At 56.1% G+C, this 27,035-nt stretch overlaps 1 protein-coding gene across 2 annotated transcripts in view; it reads right to left on the bottom strand.

The window, feature by feature from the left end:
- Positions 1 to 99: 99 nt before the first annotated feature.
- Positions 100 to 27,035, bottom strand: part of TSPEAR (thrombospondin type laminin G domain and EAR repeats) — an 85,557-nt gene continuing 58,621 nt past the window's right edge. The window contains exons 8-11 of one of the 2 annotated variants that reach the window (XM_030914678.1): positions 24,419 to 24,648; positions 10,637 to 10,824; positions 6,338 to 6,439; positions 100 to 3,122 (exon numbers count right to left, since the gene is read on the bottom strand). In XM_030914678.1, the coding sequence (XP_030770538.1) occupies positions 2,969 to 3,122; positions 6,338 to 6,439; positions 10,637 to 10,824; positions 24,419 to 24,648 (674 nt within the window). In that variant the 3' untranslated portion in view covers positions 100 to 2,968. Of the gene's footprint in view, positions 3,123 to 6,337; positions 6,440 to 10,024; positions 10,425 to 10,636; positions 10,825 to 24,418; positions 24,649 to 27,035 lie in introns of those variants that run through there. The other variant, XM_010360150.2, reaches the window with a different exon arrangement.

The raw sequence follows: 27,035 nt of genomic DNA, 5'->3' as shown, positions 1-27,035 counted from the left end.
AAACAGAAACAAATTACTCAGCCAAACAAGAGAAGAGCAAGGCCCAGCTGGAAAAGCACATGGATGAGTCTGCAAACCAAAAACGTACCTGAGACAGGCCTCAGTCAACGGAGAAGTTTATTTGCCAAGGCTAAGGACGCACCCAGGAGACAGGTCTGTGCCTCTCTCCCAAGATGATGTTGAGGCCTTCAGTCAAGGGCAAAAGCTGGCTGGAGGGGGCAGAGGGAGGAGGGTGTGGTCACATGACTGATTGCCCCACGCTGCAGGAGAAAAGGAGCAGGTGGGAACGGTCAGTTACCTGTTTATCTCGTGCTCAGTAAATCGGTACTTTCCATGAGGTAAGGTGCACACAGAGCAGTCACTGGTGGAGATGCTGACCCTCTCGTCTGTCGCTGTCTGCTTAGGGGCAAAGGGAAAGGCAGCTTCTTGCAGGACTCAGCTTGCAGCTTGACTTTTTCTTCTTGGTTGAGTGAATTGTGGTCTCAAGTTTTTATCTTCCTTTCACAAGTGCTGACCCAGTGAGGCCAATCGTGTGTGATCAGGAGCCCCTGAATGACTTGGTGGAAAGCAGGGTCCGACCCCCTGCCCAGGATGCTTGGGAAAGCCTTGCTGGCTGGACAGAGGGGAAGGAGGCTCTCAGGACGCTTGGGAAAGTCTTGCTGGTCGGACAGAGAGGAAAGAGGCTCTCAGGACGCTTGGGAAAGCCTTGCTGGCTGGACAGAGGGGAAGGAGGCTCTCAGGATGCTTGGGAAAGTCTTGCTGGCTGGACAGAGGGGAAAGAGGCTCTCAGGACGCTTGGGAAAGTCTTGCTGGCTGGACAGAGGGGAAGGAGGCTCTCAGGACGCTTGGGAAAGTCTTGCTGGCTGGACAGAGGGGAAGGAGGCTCTCAGGACGCTTGGGAAAGTCTTGCTGGCTGGACAGAGGGGAAAGAGGCTCTCAGGATGCTTGGGAAAGTCTTGCTGGTCGGACAGAGAGGAAAGAGGCTCTCAGGATGCTTGGGAAAGTCTTGCTGGCTGGACAGAGGGGAAGGAGGCTCTCAGGACGCTTGGGAAAGTCTTGCTGGCCAGACAGAGGGGAAGGAGGCTCTCAGGACGCTTGGGAAAGTCTTGCTGGCTGGACAGAGGGGAAGGAGGCTCTCAGGATGCTTGGGAAAGTCTTGCTGGCTGGACAGAGAGGAAAGAGGCTCTCAGGACGCTTGGGAAAGTCTTGCTGGCCAGACAGAGGGGAAGGAGGCTCTCAGGACGCTTGGGAAAGTCTTGCTGGTCGGACAGAGGGGAAAGAGGCTCTCACGATGCTTGGGAAAGCCTTGCTGGCTGGACAGAGGGGAAAGAGGCTCTCAGGACGCTTGGGAAAGTCTTGCTGGCTGGACAGAGGGGAAAGAGGCTCTCACGATGCTTGGGAAAGCCTTGCTGGCCAGACGGAGGGGAAGGAGGCTCTCAGGATGCTTGGGAAAGTCTTGCTGGCTGGACAGAGGGGAAAGAGGCTCTCAGGATGCTTGGGAAAGTCTTGCTGGTCGGACAGAGAGGAAAGAGGCTCTCACGATGCTTGGGAAAGCCTTGCTGGCCAGACGGAGGGGAAGGAGGCTCTCAGGATGCTTGGGAAAGTCTTGCTGGCCGGACAGAGGGGAAGGAGGCTCTCGGAGACTGCCCCAGAGGGGAGTGGCTCTCCACTGGCCACAGTGATGGCTGGAAAACAGCGAGCCCAGGGAAAACACGAAGATCCCAAAGCCGGGTAAAGTAGACACTGAGTTTATTATTTGCCACACAAGGGGAGGCTTCCATTTCATTATGAAAGGTCAGGAGTTCTCTCTGAGCTGAAGGTGAACAGACAGCTGCGGTGTAGAAAACAGGAAGTTTTGTCCACAGTTCTGATTGGCGGAAAAAGCAAATTGTAAACCCTCTCAGGATCGCTGCTGTTCTGATTGGTGTCGCAGAAGCAGGAGTACAGTTCCTGAAAGACCCTGGCAGGTCTGGTCTGGGCTGCATGGCCCTGGAGGCTGCTATCTGAGCCTCTTCTCATGGGGGAGGGGTTTCTCTGGCATCCACATAGGTTAAGAGGGAGGAGCCCCGGGGCCTTGCGCCCATCAACCCCTCTCATCCTTGCTGCCTGTGACAGATGGACAAGCAGCTCTCCTGGCTGCAGAGACGAGATGACCACAGGAGGGCCAGCAGAGGATGTCCCAGGGCGCTAGGACAGCCAGCACACAGGCAGATGGAGGCACGCAGCCTGAGTCCCAGTCAGCTGGACGACATGTGGTTAAAATGCTGCTGAATAGGGAAAAAATCCCAGGTCCAGAAGCTGAGGTCCCTGTGGGTGGGGCCGTGGGGAGGGGGTGTGACCCAGGCCATGCCCAGGCTTGTGATTTCTGACCTCGCCCCAGTGCATTTATGGGTAAACTGAGGCTGGGAGGGACGCCTCTCCCTGTATGGGGAAGTGTCCCCTGTACGGGGAGGTGTCCGTGGTGAGGGGCTGTGCCCACCCACTGCCGAGAGAGGAGCACCCGTGCTTTTGTAAAGAGCAATATAAATACAGTTCTGTTCAGATAAAACACAATAAATAGGTGGCGGCGATGGTGGGACGGCACCACGCCTGCTCAGGCGGCTGGGTGCACACTGCAGGAGCGGGGACACAAGCCGAGGTCCTGTTGTTTGAGGTAAAAATTTATAGAAATGGTTCCTTGACAGCGAAATCCCTGCTTGACACTCAGATGAGCGAGTGCTGGCAGGGGCTCTGGGCCTCCACCTGTAAGACCCAGACCGTCCCTGGGGCTGTGGCTTAGAAGGACCCAGAGGTGGATGGATGTCCCTGCCCCAACTAGGGCTGCAGATGGCTCCACCTGCACCCTGCCTGATGCCCAGGCCTGGGCTGCCCTAGGCTCGGCCCACCTGGACGTCCAGGGCCACTTGGGGGGAGGTGCTGGGGTCCCGCCCCGCCTGGCCACCCCAGTTGCTCCTGAACAGCCGCGGCCTCAGCGCGTCCTCAGCCGCAGGACCCTGGAGAGGGGCTCCTTGGCGCTGGAGTAGATGAGGTAGGCGCCGGCCGTGGTGCTGAAGGCCTCCCAGTCCCTGCAGCCGACGGTGGGGAGGCTGTGCACTGCCACGAAGCCCTCGTAGCCCTGCCACCTGCGGGACAGACAGCAGCAGCCAGGTCAGCCTGGGCTCTGTGGGGTGGCTCTTCTTCCCGGGCTCCCACCTGTGCTGTCAGGGACCCAGCAGCTCTGGGTCACATCCAAGCCTCTTCCATCCCCCACTGGCACGGCATGGAGAGATTGATTCTGGGCCATGAGAGCCTTCTCATCTTGCAAAGCAGGAGGCTGAGGCCCAGAAGAGGAAAGATTCCAGATCTCGCCAAGATCCCAGCACTACCTCCTATCCACCCAAGATCCTGCCCCCAGGGACCCCCAAACGTGTAGTTCTGAGGGTCGGCCTCAATCGTGAGGTATGTGACTTTCCCCAGGGCCCCCTCAAACAGATGCAGGCCACCACGCAGGTGGGAGCCCCTCTGTCCTCAGACACAGGAGCCCAGCTCTCTGCCCGCTGTTCTGCAGTCCCTCGTCAGGGGCTGGCCCAGGTCCTCATTCTCACTCTGGGTAGCCACTGGTCACCAGGGTTTGCCTTCAAAAGGACTCGTTTATCCCAGGGGCTTCCATTTCCGAGGCATGGAGTCCCCAAGGCAGGGCGCCGACATCAAAGAGCACGAGTTGTTTAAATTTAATTAAATATTAAATATCAAAGTATGAAAATAAATTCTTCCAGATCGCTTTCTGGAGAAGCCGTGGTGGCTCCTGTTCTCATGGGAAAGAGCAGGGTGGGATCCCCCAGGATCCCCCACCCACTCCACTGCCCATCTTTAAAATGCCTCCAAACAAATGGGGGAGAACCTGTCAGGGTTTTGCTTTGAGGACAAATCACTTACAATGTTTATTCACACTGTTCATCTTTCCTTCTAAAAATTCCTATTCATATCTTTTTTTTTGAGACAGAATCTCGCTCTGTCTCCCAGGCTGGAGTGCAGCGGAGCTATCTTGGCTCACTGTAAGCTCCACCTCCCGGGTTCCCGCGATTCTCCTGCTTCAGCCTCCCCGAGTAGCTGGGACTACAGGCGCCCGCCACCACACCCGGCTAATTTTTTGTATTTTTAGTAGAGACAGGGTTTCACTGTGTTAGCCAGGATGGTCTCGATCTCCTGACCTCATGATCCACCTGCCTTCACCTCCCAAAGTGCTAGGATTACAGGTGTGAGCCCCGCGCCCGGCCAATTCCTATTCATATCGTTTGTCCATTTTTCCAAATTTAAAAACACATCTCTTATTAGTTTGTAAGGGTTCGTTTTCTGTCGTATGTGTGGCAAAGAGTTTGTCTTTTGCTTTTGAATAGGATGTCGGTTTCCACAGAAAGCTTTTAATGCAGGTGGTCAGACCCAGTGCCTTTCCTTCCAGGCTTGTCTTCTCCATAGAACCCTGAGGTTATGCAACTGCCCTTAGCTTTTCTGCTTTTTCACATTTGGACTTTTAATCCATTTAACATTTATTTTTGTGTACAATGTGAAGTGGAGTAAGCTTTTTTTCTTCCAGATTACATGAAGCTAATCTCCCGAATCATATGGAATTATCAAGTAAAGCCCATTCTTTTCTCATTGCCTTCAAACATAGTATTTATGGCCAGGCGCGGTGGCTCACACCTGTAATCTCAGTACTTTGGGAGGCTGAGATGGGCAGATCACAAGGTCAGGAGATTGAGACCATCCTGGCTAACACGGTGAAACCCCGTCTCTACTAAAAAATACAAAAATGTAGCTGGGCGAGGTGGCGGCGCCTGTAGTCCCAGCTACTCGGGAGGCTGAGGCAGGAGAATGGTGTGAACCTAGGAGGCAGAGTTGCAGTGAGCCAAGACTGCACCACTGCACTCCAGCCTGGGTGACAACGCAAGACTCCATCTCAAAAAAAGAAAAAAAATTAGCCAGGCATGGTGGCCCATGCCTGTGGTCCCAGCTAGTAGAGAGGCTGAGGTGCGAGGATTGCTTGAGCCTGGGAATTTCAGCCTGCAATGAGCCGAGATTACGCCACTGAACTTCAGCCTGGGCTACAGAGTGAGACCCTGTTACCCACCAAAAAATAAATAAATAAAAAGGAGCTATTATTAAAAAGTTACCAGGCCCAGATGGTTTTATAACTGAATTTAACCCAGCTGTCAGAAATGAGAGAAAAATCCTATTCTTCGGACTATTCCAGTCCACAGGTGCAGTCAGAAAGCCCTGCAGAGTCCACAGGTGCAATTAGAAAGCCCTGCAGTGTGTGTTTACTGTTAGGCTTCATTTTAAACTGGATAAAGTTAAGTCCCCGAAAGAAAACCACTGAGCAATCTCATTTCCTATTATAGATGCTAAAAGCTTAGATAGCCAATTGGAAGCCAGTGGCTTATTAAATAATTCTGCATCATCACCAAGCGGCATCGAGTCTAAGAATGCGAGGAGATCTCTCACTATAAATCATGACATCAGCAGTAAACATAGCGGACCACATCACGCACTCACAGATGCCAGAGACCCCAGCCCTGACCCGGACGGCCCACAGCCCATCGAACAGCCATGCTCCGATGTGCTTGTTAAATTAGAGTAAGGCAGGACAGCTGCCGCTTCTGCCACCATCCAAAATTGTTCTGGAAGCTTTATCTAGGGAAGCAAGCTAAATAATCAATTAGAACACTAGAAATCAAGGGGAAATGTTCTTTATTCTCAGAGGTAATTATATTCCTAAGTCCCCTGAGAATCTTTTTAAGAAAAGCTATTAGAACTGACAGTTTGGTTTGGTGGCTAGACACAAAAAATGATTGTTATGAGCAGCTGCAAATGAAAATTAAAACAAAAAAGACAACCCCATTCGTTAAACGTACAATACTTGGAAAACTCCTAGAAATAAATGTGTTGAGAACACCATGGTGTCTATGAGCTAAAAATTAAATATCAACGACTCCCACGTTAGGATGTCCACACACCACATCCCTGCCAGGATCCAAAAGCAGAAGCGCCAGCACTCGTGGGTCGTGGCTACACCTGGGGCAGGGGCCGCTCAGACCCCACACAGGTGCAGCCAGCAACGGGCTGTCCACTGGGCCCAGCCAGTCTCGGGAAATGACACCTCACTTGGGACTCGCTGTGAGCCAGTGGCACCTGTGAGAGAAGGTGAGCCCCCCCCCGCCAAGGGGAAGCAAGGCACTGGGAGAAAGCCGGCCGCGGTGAGCCCCCAGGGGGAAGGAAGGCGCTGGGAGGAAGCCGGCCTCGGTGAGCCCCCAGGGGGAAGGAAGGCGCTGAGAGGAAGCCGGCCTCGGCAGCTCATTACCTGTAAATAATACTGTTCACCGAGAAGGTGCGCCCATCAAAGGAGTTAGCAACGACCAGGAAGTAATCTTCTCCCACTGAGAAAAACTCCCAGTCCAGAGCGCTGCGGGAACAAGTGGGCGGATGTTAGAACACAACAGACATCGCCGGAACTGGGGGGTTGGCCTGAAGCCACCTCCAAAATTCACAGAGGAGGAGCCGGGGCCAAAGTGGGGAATGACTTTCTCACAGTCACATATGTGTTGGTCTATTCCAGGAAAATGTAAATTAGTTGTTTGCTTAAAAAACATGTCAAATTTTATTTTATTTTATTTATTTTTGAGATGGAGTCTCACTCTGTCACCCAGGCTGGAGTGCAGTGGTGAGATCTCAGCTCACAACAACCTCCAGCTCCCAGATTCAAGCGATTCTCCTGCCTCAGCCTCCCCAGTAGCTGGGATTACAAGTGTGCGGCACCACACCTGGCTAAGTTTTGTATTTTTAGTAGAGATGGGGTTTCACCATGTTGGCCAGGCTGGTCTTGAACTCCTGACCTCAAATCAGGCCCACTTGGGCCTCCCAAAGTGCTGGGATTAGAGGTATGAGCCACCATGTCTAGCCTCAAATTTTAAATTGTCGTAAAATATATATAACATAACATTTCCCACCTCAACCATCTTTAAGTGCACAGATCAGGGGCATTAAGCACATTCACACTGCTGTGTGGCCGCCACCACCATCCACCTCCAGAACGCTTTCATCCTGCAAAACTGAGGCTCTGCACCCAGCAAACATCGCCCCCCACCCCCTCCCCAGCCCCGGCACCCACCACGCCACTTTCTGTCTTTATGAATTTGACCACTCTAGGGACCTCATATAAATGGAATCGCACGGTATTTGTCCTTTTGTGCCTTAGCTGAGACTCCAGTGACTCAAGGTTCCTCCGTGTTGTGGTGCGTGTCAGAATCTCTTTCCTTTTTAAGGCCGAGTAATGCTCCTCTGTGTGAATGGACACGTTGTGTTTATCCATCCGCTGACGGACACTTGGGGAATTTCCTCCATGTGGCTACTGTGAATAATGCTGCTATGACCACTGGGGTACAAAAGTACACTTTTAAGAGGTTGAATCAATCAGAGAAGAAGTCTTAGGCTCCTGGCACCTGCTGGAGGCAGGAGCTTGGTTTCCCACTCTGGACACTGCGCAGAAATGGAATCACAGTGCTGTGCCTCTGTGTCTGGCCTCTTCTCTCAGCACTGTGTCCTCAGCTGTGAGGTCAGCAGCCGTGAGGTCACTCTAGGAGGGGCCTGCAGGACCTGCTGGTTCACAGATATTCTCCTGCAAGCGGAAGCTGTTTCTTGTTGCAAACAAATTTGCTGTGTCCTGTCTTAGACAGGAGTCTCGCCTGAATTTGCAAACGGTGCATCTGTGCTTGGGGATAGCTCAGTTTGTGGGGTCTGACAAGCGGCTCCCCTGGAACATTTCCCCGCCAGGAGCCCACCTGCCGAAGTGTCAGTGTCAGCCCGTCTCGAGATGAGGAAATGGAGGTCGAAGCCATGCACATGCAAGCATCTTACTGACATGCAGGCCAGGCCAGTGCCTCTGCATGCAGCAGCCTCAGGGTTGTGGCCAGTTCAGACAGCAGAGGGGCCTCATCCCAGTGCTTCCCTGCAGGCAGTTAGGGGCCAGCCTGAAGCAGGAGCTCAGACAGGACCCTGGGAGAGGGAGGGATCATGCAGGTGTCCAGCGACAAGAAGGGCGGGCAGAGTCCATGGAGTGTTGGGCTCCTCACTCCTTCGGTCAGTCAGGGTGACATCTGGAGCCACCTCCATTAATGGCGGGTTATGATTTGGTTCCCATGGAGCCCGTGCCAGCTCTCTGGGAGGAGGATGAGGACGCCTGTGATCACATGCTCTGGTCTGGAGGCACGGCCGCAGGCTCCGAGTCAGCGTGAATCCGCGGGGTTACTCCTCAATCAGATCTGAGCTCTAAAACCCAGACCTGAGGAAGACAAGCAGCCATGCTGGATGTACCAGTGGTGGAAGATCCTGTCTGGCTGCTCCAAGGCTCACATCAGAAGCCGGCTTCGGTTTCACCACAAAATAAGGCATCTAGTGCCCGATTCTGCCTCCAAAGCAGCCCTGGGTCACACTCGCTGTAGGACAGATGTTATTCTTCAGAATCATGCCCTCTGGCAAATGCCCATCATCGGACAAATGGGTGGATGGATTGTGACTCACCCACGAGAAGGGGGAACGCTCGGACCCACGTGGCCACACCACCAACCTGGAGGACACGGTGCTGCGAGAAAAGGCCAGGCACAGAGGCCACAGCTCTGCAATTCCGTTTCTGTGCCATGTCCAGAACAGGAAATCGCAGAGACAGGAAATGGGCCCGGGGGTGCCCGGTGGGGAGGGAGGGGTGGGCAAAGGGTGTGGGGGCTCCTTCCGAGGGGAGGAGAATGTTCCAGAATTGACTGCAGCCATGGCTGCACGTATTTGTGGATTTAACAGAACCACTGAATTGTAGAGAGCAAACACAGCAGACCGTTTGAAGGCAGTCAGAGCCAAGGTTACACACAGAAGCCGTGAAACCCCTCAGCACCCTGGAAAGGGTTTTGGACTTGGTGAGGCCACATCACGTCTCCCAGAGGTGCAGGGAATTCCGCATTCTGGGTAGAAGGGCTAGGAGTTTGACTTTTGTGTGCTGTTTTGATGGTAATTATTAAACATTACCTTAATTAGTAAGTACTTTCTGTGTTTCATAATTTAGTTCATAAACTGTCCACACCACTGTCCAGTGGTGACACGGCCATAAGTCACAAGTGTGTAGCTGCGTCCCGTCCGCTCTCGCAGCTTTCAAATACTGAGGTGTCTGCCTCATCCGTTTCTAGATTGGCATCGTCTCCACGACTAATTTTTAATCACAGTTCATTCTCCAACTTGTCTTTTCTAAACGTTGTTCTAAAAAGCCTCATCTATGTTTTGTTCTCAGCGTTGACATTGGATGGGGTGGATTCATGCTGGGGATACACAACTGCCACCGCCGCCCAGTGCCTGTTTCTCCTGCCATGGCTGCCAGGCCACGCAGGGGCCACAGAACCCACTCACCCCAGAATCCCCAGTGCCCCTGGCAGGCACCGCTGCCGGCTCTTTTTCTTTATTCTGAGAGTTCTATTTTTTAATTTTTAAAAATAAAATAAGTAAGATACGAGTAAGTTAACATTGTCGTCCTTTGTAAAATCAGCAGTTCAGAAGTAACAGTGCAAATAGGGAAAGTCCTTCCTGGCCTGCCTGCACACCCCTGCAGCCCGCCTGGTCCTGGGGTGACTGCTGACAGTGAGGCACTCCCTTCCAGAGTCTTCTCTGCACTTCCATGGGTGCGCACAGCTAAGCAGCACACAGCAGCTGGGCTCGCTCCTCCATACTTGGGTCATGAGATTTCGCTGCACCTCACCCAGCCCTTTCCACAGAGCAGTTCATCTTGGAGACTTTTCTCCTTGAAGGGTCTAAAGGTATGTGTCGTTGTGTCTCTCAAGCTGAGATTAGAGCCCAGTGCCCAGGAGGGGTAGGTGAATCGTTACCAAATGAAATAGGCGTGCATGAAACCCGAGGAAACCTGGGAAAGCCGCCGGCTCCATCCCAGGGCGGGCACAGGCTGGATTCCAGCTGCAAGCTTGACCCATGGCCCTTGGCTCTGGGATCTGAGTAATACAGATTCGATTGCAGGTTTATTCACAGATTTCTGAATCCCACCCCAGAGGAAGCCCCATGCTGGTCAGGACGGTTACAGATTCTCAGTGCCCGCTGTCCAAAATGTGGTGCCCACGCAACCTCCTGTGGCCCCGCAGAGCGTGTCAGTCTGGAACCATCACTTTCTTGTACATACAGACCCACCCTCCACGTTCCCTGGATCGCACGTCTGTCTCAACACGCCAGTCTCTGTGTCCTGGTGTCGGGGAGGATGCAACATCAGGGGAAGGGAGTAATCGTGTCTGGTGGCAGCTGGCACCAGCAGGCTGTGGGCACTTGAAGCCTGCACCTCGCACCTGTCCCCGTGGGGCCTCGGCTCTCCCTCCACAAGATGGGCATGAAGCCCCCTCCTGCCTCCACTGCCCGGATGAAAGGTGACAGGTGTGAAGAGGCAGAACTCTGCACACAGCGCCCGGCTCTGGGAACCAAACCTGTGCCTCAGGGCAGCACTGACTTCCCCAGGCCAGTCTTTCCACGGGAAGGGTGGTGAGGATGAGCCTAATGGGGATTCCGACCTGGTGGGCCTCCCAGAGGTCAGCCCACCCTCCCACCAGCCTGCGGTGATGCATACCTGCAGGTGAGGATGTCCTGGAACTTGACAAAGGCCTGCGCAGTCACGTTCAGCTCGTAGATGACTGAGTTGATGACGTAGGAATCATTCTGGACTTGCATCTCCACATCGTAGCTGTGACTGTTCGCCACAGCGAGGAAGATCCTCTCCCCGATGTGAAAGACCTCCCAGTCCGCAGCACCGAATGTCTAGGACCAAAGGAGAGCGGGTGCAGAGGTGTGGGTGGGCGGGTGCAGAGGTGTGGGTGAGCGGGCGCAGAGGTGTGGGTGAGCGGGCGCAGAGGTGTGGGTGAGCGGGCGCAGAGGTTGTGGGTGAGTGGGCGCAGAGGTGTGGGTGAGCGGTGCAGAGGTGTGGGTGAGCAGACACAGAGGTTGTGGGTGAGTGGGTGCAGAGGTTGTGGGTGAGTGGGTGCAGAGGTGTGGGTGGGCGGGCGCAGAGGTGTGGGTGAGCGGTGCAGAGGTGTGGGTGGGCGGGCGCAGAGGTGTGGGTGGGCGGGCGCAGAGGTGTGGGTGGGCGGTGCAGAGGTGTGGGTGAGTGGGCGCAGAGGTGTGGGTGAGTGGGCGCAGAGGTGTGGGTGAGCGGTGCAGAGGTGTGGGTGAGTGGGTGCAGAGGTGTGGGTGAGCGGTGCAGAGGTGTGGGTGAGTGGGTGCAGAGGTGTGGGTGAGCGGTGCAGAGGTGTGGGTGAGGGGTGCAGAGGTGTGGGTGAGCGGTGCAGAGGTGTGGGTGAGTGGGTGCAGAGGTGTGGGTGAGTGGGTGCAGAGGTGTGGGTGAGCGGGCGCAGAGGTTGTGGGTGAGCGGGCGCAGAGGTGTGGGTGAGCGGTGCAGAGGTGTGGGTGAGTGGGTGCAGAGGTGTGGGTGAGCGGTGCAGAGGTGTGGGTGAGTGGGTGCAGAGGTGTGGGTGAGTGGGCGCAGAGGTGTGGGTGAGTGGGCGCAGAGGTGTGGGTGAGCGGTGCAGAGGTGTGGGTGAGTGGGTGCAGAGGTGTGGGTGAGTGGGTGCAGAGGTGTGGGTGAGCGGGCGCAGAGGTTGTGGGTGAGCGGTGCAGAGGTGTGGGTGAGTGGGTGCAGAGGTGTGGGTGAGTGGGTGCAGAGGTGTGGGTGAGCGGTGCAGAGGTGTGGGTGAGTGGGTGCAGAGGTGTGGGTGAGTGGGCGCAGAGGTGTGGGTGAGCGGTGCAGAGGTGTGGGTGAGCGGACACAGAGGTTGTGGGTAAGTGGGTGCAGAGGTGTGGGTGAGCGGTGCAGAGGTTGTGGGTGAGTGGGTGCAGAGGTGTGGGTGAGCGGGCGCAGAGGTGTGGGTGAGTGGGTGCAGAGGTGTGGGTGAGCAGCACTCTCCCTGGCTGTCCTCAGGGCTGCCACTTGGCAGGATATGGGATCTTGGCACAGCCCAGTGCCCGCTGAGCTGCAGGTGCCAGATGTGGCACTCCTGCTGGCAGCCTCCTTGGCCACCACTCTCTTCCTGAATATTAGTGCCAGCTGTGCCCACTCCCACCCATCCACAGCAACCATCTGTATGACTTGCTTCTCAGCAATCCATGCCTCCGCCTACTCCAGGCCCCAGTGCTGTGTGTCCTACGAGCACCACCTGCTGTTTCACCTCTTCCGGGAAGCCCACCCTGATCCCTCTAGTCCCAGCCTCAGACACTGAAGCAACTCTCTAGTTTTCTCTTACAGCTTTCCCTGGCCTTGCAGTTTGGCTGAGGCCTTCCTCTGGCTCTGTAGACAGAAGCCATCTCTGGATTCCTGTGCTTGCCATTCCTCCACAAATCACTTACCACCCTCAAGAGGCAACAGGTCTGGGGCTGCACATGAAGGCCCAACTGCAGGCACCTCTGCCACCATCCTTGAGCTGCAGGAGCCTGTCTGCATGTGGGGCCCGCAAGGCGGAAACTTATGCCAGCACACTGGGGATAAAGGTGGTGGGGCTGCACGGGGAAGGGGCAGGCTGCTTCCCTGGGGACAGTGTCCCCACAGGCCGGGCATCCCTGCACACGGTCCCAGGCAGTCATGGCTGAGGACAGAGCTGGTCATGCTGCGGGGCTGCGTCTCTTCCTGACTAACCCCCGTCCAGAGAGCCTTCTGCCTGAGGGACATCGTGCGCCACCTGGGCCAGGTGCGAGGCAGCTCTAAGAGCCTCCCGTGACAGCAACCACTGGGACGTTTTCTATTTGCCCAAATCAACTGGCAAGGGCCCAGCTCAGACGCTCCCGGGTCTGATGTGACCTGCCCTCCGCAGTAGGTCAGGCAGCCTCCCTTGTTTGTATGTTCAGAACAGGGCTGCCCAGGCGTCTTCTGGTCCCCCTGACTTTCCGGCGCCTGCCCGGCCGGCTCAGGTGCTGCAGGAAAGAGAAAACTCTGGGCCCAACGTCAACGTGCGTTCTCCACTCCCAGCAGGGAGCGCCGTTGCCCGCCCGACCCCGGAGAGCCTGGGCTGCAGGGGAGGGCGCGGCGCTGCAGGGGAGGGCGCCACAGGTGAGGACGCAGCTCCGTGGGCACCAAGCAAGGTCCCAAGGCAGATCCATAGCCGGTCAGAGGAACGCACATGGGTGAGCTTAAGCTAAGAGACCAAGACTCACTAGGCAAGGACAGGGGACTAGGACACCTGGCAGCGCTGAACCCCGGGCGGGGGGCGGGGCCAGGGGCTGGCTGAGGCTTTCCTGGGTCAGCGCGCCCTCCCCTCCTGCGGCTCCACGAGATGTGACTATTCTATCTGCTGGAGAACAGCTGTCCAAGGCCACCCCATGTCTTTCAAGGGGACTCTGAGACACTCTGGGCCGGTGGGACCTTCAGCATCATCTGGACTTTGCCTCACAGGTGGGCGGGTGGGAGTGTTACACACAGGCCAGTTCTCTGACTTAGCAGAAAGGAAACAGTAATCAGACTGTTAAACCCTGGGATCCTCCCACACCTGTGCTGTGGAAACCAACTGAGTGGGCAATCCTCGTGTGTGTACTCATCTGTACAAGTGTCTGCACACACCTGCAGGCACACACACATGCAGATACTGGCACACACAGGCCCATACCTGCACACCTGCATGTATGCATACATACACACAAACATGGATGTGCACTGTGTATGCACACACACACAAACGCACACACACAGGCACATATGCTTGCATTTTTACATGCACGCCCGTGCACATGTGGATACACATGCAGATACACAGGCCTGCTCATGTATAGATACACATGTACACATACACACATGTATATACACACGCAACCATGTACATGCATGTGTGTACATGTGTATGGTATGTGTGCACATGTGCATATGTGTATCCTTGCACACATGCCTGTACATAGGCACATCCCTGCAGGCACACACATGCACCCGCCTGCATGACCTCATCTACACACACGTGCACCCACCCGGCATAGCTCTCCCCACATTGCTGGGGAGACTGAAGAGACATGCTTCCGGCCCTGGGCGTCCTTCCAGTGGAGCCCCCCACTTCTCAGCTACTTGCTGATGTTCACCTGAGTTGAGGCAGATCCTGATGGACTGCTGGGGCCAGAAGAGCCTGAAACTCCCTCTCAGGGAAAGCCCGGGAGTGCTTGCCCTGTAGCAGCCCAGGGTGCTGGGAGACCCTGAGCTGGCTGGCTGAGCACTGTGTGGAGATAGCTTACTACAAGCTGGGGCTGAGCTGGGCATTGCATCTCAGGGATGAGTGAGGTGCCCTCCCTGCCCAAAAAAGCCCTGGAACAGGGGCTGCTGCAGATGGGGAGCCATGGAGGGGCTGTCTGGGGCCTTGGGGGCACAGAGGACGAGGGCCCAAAGGCATGGAAGAAGGACAGGGGAGTTGGCGGCAGGAAGCAGGGAAGGGTATCCAGGCAGAAGGAACTGCAGGACAGACACAGGACTGAGGGAGCCAGGAGGACTGGGTGCACACAGAGTGCGGAACAGGGGCTGGGGCAGGCCTACAGGGCCTGGGTGCTGTGGAAAGCAGTCAGGCCTCCAGCCAAAGGTCACTGGGGAGCCAGAGGAGGCTTTTGAGCAGAGCGAGGAGGTCAGATGTATGTGGACAGCTCTGAGACCCACAGGAGCTAGGAAGGTGTCAGGACAGAGGTGAGCCAAGTGCTGTGGGGGTGGGGTGGGGTGGGGTGGGGTGGGGTGGGGTGGGTCCCACTCCCAAGAGGGTAAAGAAGGGTGGGGTCCTTGGAGACAGGGGCTTCTGGAGACCCCTCAGAGAACTCGGTACATCCCTAGGGATGGAGACAGGGGCTTCTGGAGACCCCTCAGAGGACTCGGTACATCCCTAGGGTTGGGTGGCACACGGGCTGCTGCGTGAGCCCTGGGGAGGGGCAGGTGGCAGGAGCGTGGGGTGGAGGTGGCAGTGCTCTGGCCACAGCCCCGAGGCTGGTGGAGACTCTGGGTTGGGAATGCCCAAGACGGGCAGTCTGGTCTGGTGGGACCTGCAGCACTGCAGCCTCCAGGGCAGGGACTGTGCCCACGTTTCATGGGGTGGCAGGGAACAAACCTTGAGTTGAATCTTGGTTGGAGCCGGGGGGGGGGTGTGTGTGTATTTGTTCCAGGACAAGCGCGTGTCAGCTGTGGGGGTGGGTGTGGAGGTCTGTCCAGGACATGGCAGTGGCGGGAGTCGGCGCTGTGTGGCCACCTGCCTGGCTGCCGCTACAAAGCAGAGTCCTTGCTGGAGTGCAGGGCCAGACAGGCTGGGGGCGGCGGCAGCCAGGGGAGGCTGGGAGGCTGCTCAAGTCACCCTTCTGCTTGCTGCGCTCAGCCAGGGTCTGCATCTGATTTAGCAAACCCAGGGTCCCTGTTCAATCTAAGTTTCAGACAACGAATAATTCTTTAGTCTGCATGTATCCTATGTAATACTTGAGACATACTTTGGCAAAAAGAAAAACTAGTTTATCTGAAACTGGCTGGAGGCTGGCAGAGAACCCCATGGGGTGTCACCGGCTCCTGCTCCCAGCATTTAGCTGGCTGAGTCCACAGCAGGGCAGTCATTGTCATTGGCTGTCCACAGCCCCTCCTCCCTACGCCAGGCAGTCAGAAGCCCTTTGCAGGTTGGAGTGAACCTGTCCCTCTGCTGAAGCTGGGGCCTTCTCCCATTCAGAAGTGAAGAGGTGCCCCCCAGGGGCTGTGCCAACCCAGGCAGAGGGTGTGCAGCGTGGGACCCACTGTCAGGCCACTCCCAGATTCTAAGCACATTAGGGACTCATAGAGGAGAGAAAAAGAATCTTCACATCAAAGGCCCTGCCAAACCCCGGCTGGCACGGGAGCCAAGCGGCCAGGCACCTGCTGGGCTGGGCAGGCCCTTCCCGCCCTCCCTCCAATGGAATTCCCCAGAGCCTGGCCCTGCTGCCCTGGCACGGTGCCTGGCAGCTCAGGAGCATCTTGCTGGGATGATGGTGCTTCCGGGACTTGGCAGCCAGGAGCACCTGGAGCCCCCAACAGCTCCCTCGAGGGCGGGTGGGCACCCGGTAATCAGTGGATTAGTTGCTGGGCAAAGAGGCCCTTGGGTTCTGGCTTTGATGGGGCAAAGAAAGAGGATGCCTCTGCAGTCTGGGAGTGCCAGGGGAGGGGAGGGAGGCAGGATGCACCCCTGGGGCTCCCTCCCCAGCCGCCAGGAGAAGGCAGTTCCCCAACAGGCCCTGGTGGGGGGCGTACTGGCATCCTCTCCAAGGGTAGCTGGCTAAGGCTGGACCAGCATCCTGGGCAGCCGTGGGGGGGCAGCGCTACTGGATGACAGGTTACTCCCCTGAGGGACCTGGGCTCAACGCACTCCCCAGCCAACTCTTGGGTGCCCCTCTGTGCTCTTTTCGTCCCTGCAGAACCCGCAAGCCTGGCACCTTCTCCAAGCTGCCTAGGCCACTGCCAGCTCCTGCGTCACAGAGAAGACAGAAGTCACAGGGCACAGTTGCCACCTTCCCGGAGCCCTCCCACCCAGGCTCTGCCCAGCCCCGTCAGGCTGTCCTGGGCAGTGCTGACCACTGGGAGGGGCCCCTTCACGCCACCCCCTTGACAGATGTGCAGATGGAGATGCAGAGAGACACAGCCAGGTCTCATGAGGGTGCTTAGGGGCTCCTGACTGTTTTTCTAACCACCACACGGCTGCCTGCCGGGTGCCTGTTCCCAGAGTGGCCCCTACTGCGTCCTTGCCCCACAGCACCTCTTGCCCTTCGATCACCATGGAGGCGAGTACACACACGTGTGCCTGAGTGTGCATGTACGTGTGTTGAGGAGCCATGGGCGGGACCCTCAGGAAGTGTGTGGCACCAAGTCGGGGGCCCAGCTGTGACGAGGGGTCCCTGCTAACATGGTGGTTGCTGCTGTCCTTGTGAGGACCCCACAAGCCGACAGCTACGATCACAGAACCACCAAGCTTTGGAAGCTGCAACACCTTCTGAGGTCTGCAGCAAACTCACTCAGAAGCCAAACCTATTTTGGAGGCCACATTTGGTGACCGTGACCACAGGCCCCACTCCATCAGCTCAGGGAGCAGGACCCTGTGCCTAGACTTCTAGGGTCAGAACTCACTCCTCCTTTGGTCCAAGCTGGGAAGGCCCAGTCATTGGAGGCTTGGTCTCTCCCACCTGGAAGAAAGTTCTAGAATTCCTGGTGGGATGGGCAGAAAGACTTTGAGGGCAGGCGGAAGAATGGGACATCAAACTGCCTTCCCCAGGGTGGGCAGCCAGCTCCTCACTCATACCTGCCTTTGGGTTGCAAAGTCCTGCCATGCCCACCGACCATTCTTTTGGAGCACTGCACTTAACCTGCAGTGCCCTGGGAACGCCCACCCTGTGTTTCTGGGAGAAAGTGAGCGCTGTGTGCACAGCTCCTCTAACCCCACCTGCACCCCACACCCCCGCAGACCCCTCCAGAAACGGCGCCTCTCTACGGCACACACGCACTTTCAAAGCGTGTCGACTTCACCCGCTTCAAAGCTCACGTTCATGAAAGACATTGCAAAACTCAAACCAAACAGTAAACAAATTAAGACATCTCTAGGACCTAAAAGGATTTCAACACAATGTGAAAAATGTTGGCAAAACATGAAAGTGGGCTTTGTGAGTTTTGAGGAATTACTGAGTTGTGAAAATGAGGCTCAGGCCGGGTGGAGAGGAAGCGTGGTCCCAGCGCCTGCCCAGGGCCCTCCTGTGGCGCGTGCAGGACCTGGGCCATGGCGGTGCCCCCAGCAACCAGGTCCCCATTCCTGGAGTTCTGGTCTGTCTGGGGGAGCTGCAGCCGTGCTTCCTTCTGTCCGCTGTGGTCCTGCTCCAGCCCCTGCTCTTCTCCGATGTTTGCTTCAGGCAGGTGTCACCCACCCCTTGGGACTTCTCCCCGGGTCACTAGCCCAGACCCTCCCCTTGGCTCAGGTGGTTCCATTTCTGCCCCTTCGCTGCTGGACCCCTTCTGAGGATGCCCGTGTGTCTCCAGGACACTGCTTCAGTCCATCGTGCAGATCAAAGCTGCCCTTCACATGCGGCCTGAAAATGTAGACTAGCCGTCTTCCGGGCTGGGCTGCCACCTCCACCACCTCACCCGCGACAGAAGCCCTGTGTTTTTCAGTAACCACATTCCACCAACGCCTCCCCACTGCCTTCCAGAACACACAAAGATCAACAAAGCTCAGAATCCAGTCCCGATGTCATGTCATGAAGAGCAGGTAGTCCATCTAACGGATGGGCCCCATGAGTGAAGGGTTGAGACCCCACCATGGTGTGAGGTGTTCCAGGCACTCCTGTCACGGCCCGAACCAGGCTGCAGGCTCCATCCCCACGGGGCAGGCACGGAGGAGGGGATTCACGTGGACGCAGGGACACACCTGTGGACGCCCTGGCTCGGCCGCTTACCGCCGTGTGTTTGTGGCCAGGTTCCCGAACCTGAGCCTCAGTTTCCACACCTGTGAGATGGGTGTGAGGTGGAATCGCTAACCATCTGAGGATGTACAGTCACAGACCACCTTCCAGAAATCTCCAAAAGGCTTTCCAAAACAGGAAGACGAGGAAGGCTGCCATCAGCAGGAATTCCAGGGCTTCTAGAATGAGGCTGTCAGGAGTGAAGGGAGCCATGCTCCACACGCAGGGCGGGGGCCAGGGCTGCCAGGTCTTGTTTATCTGGGAGCACTAGGCTGCCTGCCTGCACCTGGTCTGGGCACCCGAAGGCAGAGCTGCTCCTGCTTAGGGTCTGTGGCGACTGTCTCCCTCAGTGGGTGCTGCTGGGGGCTCCTCTGATTCCTGGTGGGAGGCTTCTGGCCTTGCCTCTTCACCCACAGTGTAGGGTGTGGAATGGAGATGCAGGGCCTCTGCCCTCCTTCCCCTCTCTCCGCTCCCCCAAGTAGCCTGGGTTGTACTTCCACTAATAAACACCAACATCCGTGCCCAGCGTTGGACCTAGACAGATTCCCCTGGGTTTGGCCATGGGGCGATTCTCTGAGTGACACATCGTGATCAGCTTTGTGTGGTCCTGATCTTACGGTGATGTTAGCCCCCAGAGCCAGGGGCCGGGCTATGGCACCACCCACCCAGGCGATTTCCGTCAAGACGACCGACTGCCATGCCATCCCTGGGGCAGTCCCCCATGCCAGGCAAACATTCTCCTTTCATGCTTAAAATCACAGCACGGGTTCACCTGCTTCGTACTTGGACCTGTGATCTGTGTATGCTGCTTTTCAACAAGTTTCTAGCTGTCCCCTCCCGGGTCTGGCCCTCCCCTCCTTCCCTCCTTCCCAGAGGAAGAAAACACACCAGCTCTGCAGGCGACAACGCTCCCAGCTCTCCCATCTTCCCATCCCAAGAGCCCCTCGATGCTGCTCCCTGGGGCTGTCAGTCCCGTCCCACCGCAGCGGCTGCTGCAGAGGAAGATCGTCCTGGCCCGGCCCCGTGTCTCTGCCCTCCTCATCTCCTGCAGTCTGTGTTTCTGTCACTCTTTCAGCGCACCATCCCTGGATACACTTTGTGCTCCCTGGGCTCCACAGCCCCCCAACCCTCTCTTATGCCCTCGCTGACCCCAGACCATCTGGGCTGGCTTCTTTCTAGGACACACACCAGTTCTCATTCCAGAACTTTATGGTCATCTTTGGGTGGAGCCACCACTTTAGTTCTGATTTCCTGCATCTGGTTAAGTACCCAGGCTTGCTGATGCACCCCAGGGACACCGCCTCGTCCAGGGCTCCCACATGTCTCAGACTGACAGCCAGACTGGGTCATATAACCAGCACTAGCCAATGAGCTGTGAGCACACATGAGCACAGGGCGAGTCAGGCTGGGTCATGTGACTGGCACTAGCCAATGAGCTGTGAGGACACGCAAGCACAGGCCCACCTAGGCTGGGTCATATGACCAGCACTAGCCAATGAGCTGTGAGGACATGCAAGCACAGGCCCACCTAGGCAGTGTCATATGACCAGCACTAGCCAATGAGCTGTGAGGACACACGAACACAGGCCCACCTAAGTTGGGTCATATGACCAGCACTAGCCAATGAGCTGTGAGGACAAATGAGCCCAGGTCCAGCTAGGCTGGGTCATGTGACTGGCCCTGGCCAATGGGTTGTGAGCACAGAATCAGGTCAGCCCCTTCCTGCTGCTTCCCACTGTGTGTGCTCCAAGGGGTAGCCCAGACAGGACAGCAAACCTTGTCTGACTTGGTATGAGAACTAACCCAATGTGGCAGGAAGCCACGGACATGTGGGAGCTGTGCACGGCAGCGGCCAGCGGCCTTGTCCTGCGGGGGCACTGTGTCCATCACTCGCCTTCAGAACACTGAGCCATCCTACCTCCTGATACCCAGGACTGCCAGTGGGAAATCCCAGGGGCTCCTGTGTGCTTGGAAGGTAACTTTCCTTTGCTCTCGCCCTCCTTGGTCTCAGCGCCCCTTCAGTCTGATGAGATCTGGGAGGTTTTCTTCAAGGCTTTCTCCGACAATTTCATCACTTTCTTCACCCTCTTCTTTTTTTCTAGAACTTTGGTTAGCCAGATACAGACTCTCCGGGGTTGATTCTCTTTTCATTCTGCATTCTAGAAGATTCTCTTTACTTTATATTTCAGTCATGTTAATGAATGTCTTCTTTTAATGCCAGCAATTGCGTTTTTAATGTCCAAGCTCTCTGTCTCATTAGTAGCATTTTTTATTTCGTAAGTGCAGTATCTTCTTGAATACTTCTGAAGACAATTGTAACTTTAAAAAATTCCTTTCTGTTTCTAGAGCCAGCTCAGTTTCTTTCAGCCTGTCTTTATTTTCTTTAGCCTGACTCCTGCAGTTTTCAGGATTTTTGTCAAACATCCAGGGACCCTTAGCTGGAGAGGATGGCATAGGTGACATGTGCAGCTGGCCTTAAGCCCCTTGGTGAAGTATTATGAAGAAGACGCTGTAAATTGGACTTGGTGTTATCACAGGAGCTTTAGGATTATGGTGTTGGTAGATCTAGGATGATAATCTCCAAAATGCACTCCCCAACCCACTGCAGGGATCCTTTCTCATGTCACCTCACTTTGTGATTTAGAATGCAGGGCCCCCAGGACAGCAGCCTCTCCGTGGCTCAACAGCTGTTAGGAGAGCTTGCCTAGTTGATGAGAAAGTCACTTGTGGTGCCTTTCCATCCGGGGTGCGCGACTCTGCTCTCAAGATCCCCGGAGGCCCGCTCCCCCTTCCCCAGCTCATCCGTTAGATGCTCGGAAGTGACTGCCTATGCCTTCTTTCAGGATAAAGCCTCAAGTCCTGCAATTGTTCCTTGTGTGATAACGTTTCAAATCCCTTCGTGGTTCTGGCAAAGCTCCTTGAACATGCTGCAATGTGCTGGGGCTCTGCATGTGTGAGCCTGGAGCCAGCAGGGCGCACGTTCATGTTAGGGCACCAGTGTGATCCCAATGACACGTGACTGGTGTGGAGCCCCGGGTGTTTCCACGGGAACTGCTGTCCGCCAGATCACCTGTGCTCTGCAGCTGCACCCAGGTACACAAGCCACCCTTTCTTTGCTGCTCGATGTCACCATTTGCCTTTTTTTTTTTTTTGAGATGGAGTCTCACTCTGTTGCCCAGGCTGGAGTGCAGTGGCATGATCGCGGCTCACTGCAAACTCCACCTCCCAGGTTCACGCCATTCTCCTGCCTCAGCCTCGCGAATAGCTGGGACTACAGTCACTCGCCACCACGCCCAGCTAATTTTTTTGTATTTTTAGTAGAGACAGGGTTTCACCGTGTTAGCCAGGATGGTCTTGATCTCCTGACCTCGTGATCCGCCCTCCTTGGGCTCCCAAAGTGTTGGGATTACAGGCGTGAGCCACTGTGCCCAGCCCACCATTTGCCTTTTTAGCCACTGTACCCGCGTGTCGAGGCCTCCTTGGGAATCCCAATTTCCAGCCCATATCATGGTCTTGGCCCCAGCTTGCAGCTGCTTTCACATCTCAAACCTCACCAGCCTAGTCTGACTCCAGGTCAATGACTACTGGTCAGAGGGGCCGTCCCTGCTGAGCTCTGTGGCCACGCCTAACCCATGACTGAAGGCTCCTGAACCCTTCTTCAGGTCAGCTATCTGCACACCAGCACGTGGCCACCAGCCCAGGACACCCTTGTAGTTTCGCAGAGTCTTAGCAGCATGCACGTTGTGGTGAGAGGACTGCGCAGGGACCAGTAAGACAAGGAACTTGTGCTCAGCTCTGTCCTGTGCCACATCAAACCAAGTGACAGGCCGCATTGCTTGGCTTGATCCCAGTTCTGCCACGGGCAAAGCCCTCCACTGCTCTAAGCCTCTGTGTCCTTGTGGGTAACGGAGACCAGTGAGTGGCAGCAAGCCCCTCTCAAGGTGCTGTGAGGGTGACGTGGGAGGATGTGGGCAGAGCTCTTGGCACAGGCGCTCTACAGAGTCGAGGTTCAGCCAGTGTGAGCTGCTGCCACCACCTACCTCCTGAGGCTGTTACCAAGGCCAGTGGCTGGAAGGAATCTGGCTCACCCCCAACCTAGTGCACTGAGCCTCACTCTGCCCTGGTGCCAGAAGGCTCATCTTGCCTCTTCCCAGATCCCAGGCACGCTCACCTGTTCCATCCACAGCACTAGCGAGCTCGAGGTATGTTCCTTCTGGCACTGCTGGCTCCTCACCTGGGTACCTGCAGCTCATCTGGGCGGCCACAGCAGCCTCCCAATGGCTTACTCCCTCCCAGCCACCGACCAGTCATTACCATGCAGCCCTGTCAACCCCACGAGGGCAGGCTTCATGTTTCACTTGCAGCCTGTGGCTCTGGATGGTGACCCTGCTGCCTACTGCCAGCCCTGCTGCCCTGCAGGTACTTTCCCACTTTCCCAGCCCTCACTTCCACCTGGTGAGGCCTGGAAAAGTTGGGGGTGTGCTCGCTGATGGCTGCTCTCCTCGTGCCTTGAACATCTATGTAAAACTGCCCTTCCCCACTGGACCATGAGCGCCCGAAGGGTGGGGCGGTGGCCACCTGGATGACGCTGTGCCACAGCCTGCCGGTGGGCTGAGCACGGGGGAGCCCCAGTGCAATTCTCTGCGTGCATTAACACGTGTGGGTGGGTGGTCCCTGTGAGCCGCGGCTCCTGGTCCGGCCCCTGTGGGCTTCTCAAGGTGGTCACACTCCCGGTTTCCTAAGCTGCTCTCACTCCTGCCGGGTGGAGGGGCTCCAGGAACCTGTGATTGCTGAACTCCATTTTCCTCCCTTCTGTTTGGAAGCTCATTCCCATGTGCTCCCTGCAGGCTTGCCCTAATGAGATGTATGTATGGAATGTTATATATGGAATGTATGGAATTTTCCAGAATGCCTTCAATCATTTCAGCCGTAAAGCCCCACCCACCACAGGCACAGCCTCTTGTCTAATGCAGGGGTAGCTTGGCAAGGCCTGACTGCTGTCGCTGTGTTTCCAGACTCCCTGATGGGGGCAAGGGGTCTGGGCATCAGCGTCTGCTATGGCTCTGCCCCTGTACCAGCCTCACTGGGACGTGGCATGGGGGCAGCTCGTGTGGCAAGAGTGGCCTGAGTTAGTCTCACTGCCTCGGGTGCAGAAGGCCCTGAGAACATTTCTGCAGTGGAATGGGTCGCCAGGTCAGGGGGCACAGAAGATTCAGGAAGGACACGAGGGAGGTGATGTTTTATGAGAGGCACGCTTCTAGCAAACAGTAGGAGTGCTGTCACCGGCACTGCAAAGCCATCGAGCTGTCCCCTCTGGGGAACCGCAGCTCACATAGAGGCTGAGCCCGAGGTGGGAGATGCGCCCCCGCCTGTCCCATACCCCGCACCTCTGCTCCGGTCACAGTCCTCGACACACTTGCTGGGAGCAGGCAGCACACTGTCCCCGCCCCTGGAGGTGGAACCAGCCAAGGGATACTTGAGGCTTGGAGGGAAATGCCACGGGCTGCCCCGACCTGGCCCCCACACTGGCCTGGGTCAGAGCCAAGCTGCCCAGCTGCCCCTGGGCCAGGGCCCTGACACGCATACAGACTCGGATTAGACTGCAGGAGCTTCCGAGGGGACAAAGGGCCTGTTCTGAGCCTGGGGGCTGCTTTATGGAGAACACCACACCAGGGTGGGGCAGAGCCACGGTGCACCTCCTGCCTCATTTCCGGGTGGGTGCCTGGACTGTCCCTGGGCACACAGAGGCTGCCAGGCAAGAAGGGCTGAGACGCTGGGCAAAGAGCCTGTGCCGTCCAGAGAGGCAGGCCCTGCCTGGGTTTTGGGGTCACGGGTGCAGAACAGCACTAGGTTTGGCTCTCGGTGGACCCCCAGCCCACATCACCTGTCCAGCAGGTGCACATGGCAGACGCAGTGGCCAGCGATGGAGAGGTGGGGCTCATGCCGGGGGCCTTACCGGGAAGGACTGGAAGAGCTGGAAGGAGCCCAGGAGCCGGATGTAGAGGTGCGAGTGCACCTTTGTGGAGGTGCCGTTGAAGGTGTTGGCCACCACCAGGAACGAGTAGGGCCCCACACTGAAGAACTCCCAGTCGTAGGCGCCAGAGGTGGCAATGGTCTGGTTGGCCTCAAAGAGCCGGGTTGCCGGGTTCCACTTGTAGATGACGCTGTCGATGTTGTGGTTGTCGCCTGGAACCAAAGGACTGTGCTGGGGACAGGGAGGCAGATTCCACAGCCCCATGGCAGCCCTGACGGAGCCAGAGCCCAGTCCAAGTCCCTGCCCTGAGGACTGCAGACCCACGAGGGCAAGGCCAGCTGTTGGGGACATCCCTTCTTACCTTGAGCCTCTCACCCTCAGCCCCTTTCTGACTCCATCTCTGGGCCTTCCCAGGTGCCATTCCCATGTGGAAATGCTTGGTGGCCCCCATCGCCCTCGGGACAGGTGTACATCCCCAGGACCTTCCCGTGTCCTGGAGGTGGGGCCCACCGTGTCCTGGCCCAACCGCCCATGGCTCCCCAGCGTCCCCACAGGCCAGGCCTTCCCACGTACTGCCACCTCTGCCTGGAGGCTCCTCCCTCTCCACTGTGGAGCTCCCCCATTGGGTGGGTTGTGGGCTCAGGGGAGTGCAGAGCTGTGGAGCCTGGGCAGGGTTGGGTCTGGGGGTCCTGCAGGTGGGGAGATGTCCTCAGACCCGGGCCGGCTCCTGGAGCTACAGGATGGCAGGTACTTGTGGTGGCCACTCAGGGCAGTGTCCTGGCGCCTCTCAGGCCGGTGCTCCTCACTGTCTCTGCTGGCACAAGGGGGGACCGCTGCCTGTCCTCAGGAAGCAAGGCCATGGAGGCCATCCAGATCCCATGTCCTTGGCAGCTGTCCTCCATTGCACACCTGGCCAGGCCAGCCACCAGGCCAGCATCGCTGCCATGGGCCTGGGCCCACTGCCTAACATCTGCACTCCCTGTGCTGGTCAGACCTTTCCTGCAGGGAGGCTGCTTAGTCAGTCAGTCAGTCATTGAGGTAGTCAGTCAGTCAGTTGTCAGTCGGTTATTACAGTTGGTCAGTCAGATAGTCATCAGTTAGTCACTGAGATAGGTAGTCAAGTAGTCAGGTAGTTGGTCAGTCAGTCGGGTAGTGAGTCAGTCAGCCAGCCAGCCAGCCAGCCAGCCAGTTAGTCAGTGAGGTAGTCAGTCAGCCAGTCAGTTAATTTGTCAGTCGGTCAGGTAGTTGGTCAGTCAGTCAGGTAGTCAGTCAGTCAGTCAGTTAGCCAGCCAATTAGTCAGTGAGGTATTCAGCCAGTCAGTCAGTTAGTTAGTCAGTCAGGTAGTTAGTCAGTGAAGTAGTCAGTGAGGTGGTCGGTCAGTTGTATCAGTCAGTCAGTCAGGTAGTTGGTCAGTCAGGTAGTTAATAAGTCAGGTAGTCAGATAGTCAGTCAGTCAGGTAGTTAGTAAGGTAATCAGTCAGCCAGGCAGTTAGTTCGGTAGTCAGTCATCAGTCAGTCAGTAAGTGAGGTAGTCAGTTAAGTCAGTGAGATAGTAAGTCAGTCAGTTAGGTAGTCAGTCATCAGGTAGTTAATCAGTCAGGTAGTCAGTCATCAGTCAGTCAGTGAGTGAGGTAGTCAGTTGTCAGATAGTCATCAGTCAGTCAGTCATCAGTTAGTCAGTGAGTGAGGTAGTCAGTTGTCAGGTAGTCATCAGTCAGCCAGTCAGATAGTCAGGTGGTTAGTCAGTCAGATAGTCAGGTAGTCAGTCAGTCAGCCAGTCAGTGAGGTAGGTAGTTAGTCAGTGAGGTAGTCAGTTAGTCAGTTTGTTTGTCAAGTAATTAGGTAGTCAGCCAGTCAGTTCAGTGGTTAGTCAGGCAGTCGGTCAGTCATCAGTCAGGTTGTTAATCAGGTAATTGGTCAGTCCGTCCGTCAGTCAGTCAGTGAGTGAGGTAGTCAGTCAGTTCAGTAGTTAGGTAGTCAGCCAGTCATCAGTCAGGTAGTTAATCAGTCAGGTAGTTAATTATCAGTCAGGTAGTCAGTCAGTCAGTTGTCAGGTAGTCAGTCATCAGTCAGTCAGGTAGTTAGGCAGTCAGTCAATAAGTAAGGTAGTCAGGTAGTCAGTCAGGTAGTTTGTCAGTCAATTAGGTAGTTAGTAAGTGAGGTAGTCAGTCAGTCAGTCAAGTAGTTAGGTAGTCAATCAGCCAGTCAGGTAGTTAGGCAAGTAGTCACTGTCAGTCAGTCAGTCAGTCAGTGAGGTAGTCCATCAGCCAGCCAGCCAGCCAGCCAGCCAGTCAGGTAGTCAACTAATCATTCAGTCAGTCAGACAGGTAGTTAGTCAGTCAGATAGTAAGTCAGTTAATGAGTCAGCCAGTCAGGTAGTTAGGTAATCAGTTAGTCGGAGAGTCAAGTAATTAGGTCATCAGTCAGTCAGTCAGTGAGGTAGTCACTCAGTGAGTCAGTTAGCCAATCAGGTAGTTAGGTAATCTGTCAGTCAGACAGGTAGTTAGTCAGGTAGTCAGGTAGTTAGGCGGTCAATCAGTCAGACAAGTAGTCAGAAAGGTAATTAGTCAGTGATGTAGTCAGGTCATCAGTCAGTCA

The sequence above is a fragment of the Rhinopithecus roxellana genome, chromosome 13, assembly GCF_007565055.1.
Source record: "Rhinopithecus roxellana isolate Shanxi Qingling chromosome 13, ASM756505v1, whole genome shotgun sequence".
In the NCBI taxonomy this organism is placed as follows: Eukaryota; Metazoa; Chordata; class Mammalia; order Primates; family Cercopithecidae; genus Rhinopithecus; species Rhinopithecus roxellana.
This window is presented reverse-complemented; position numbering and strand designations above follow the sequence as displayed.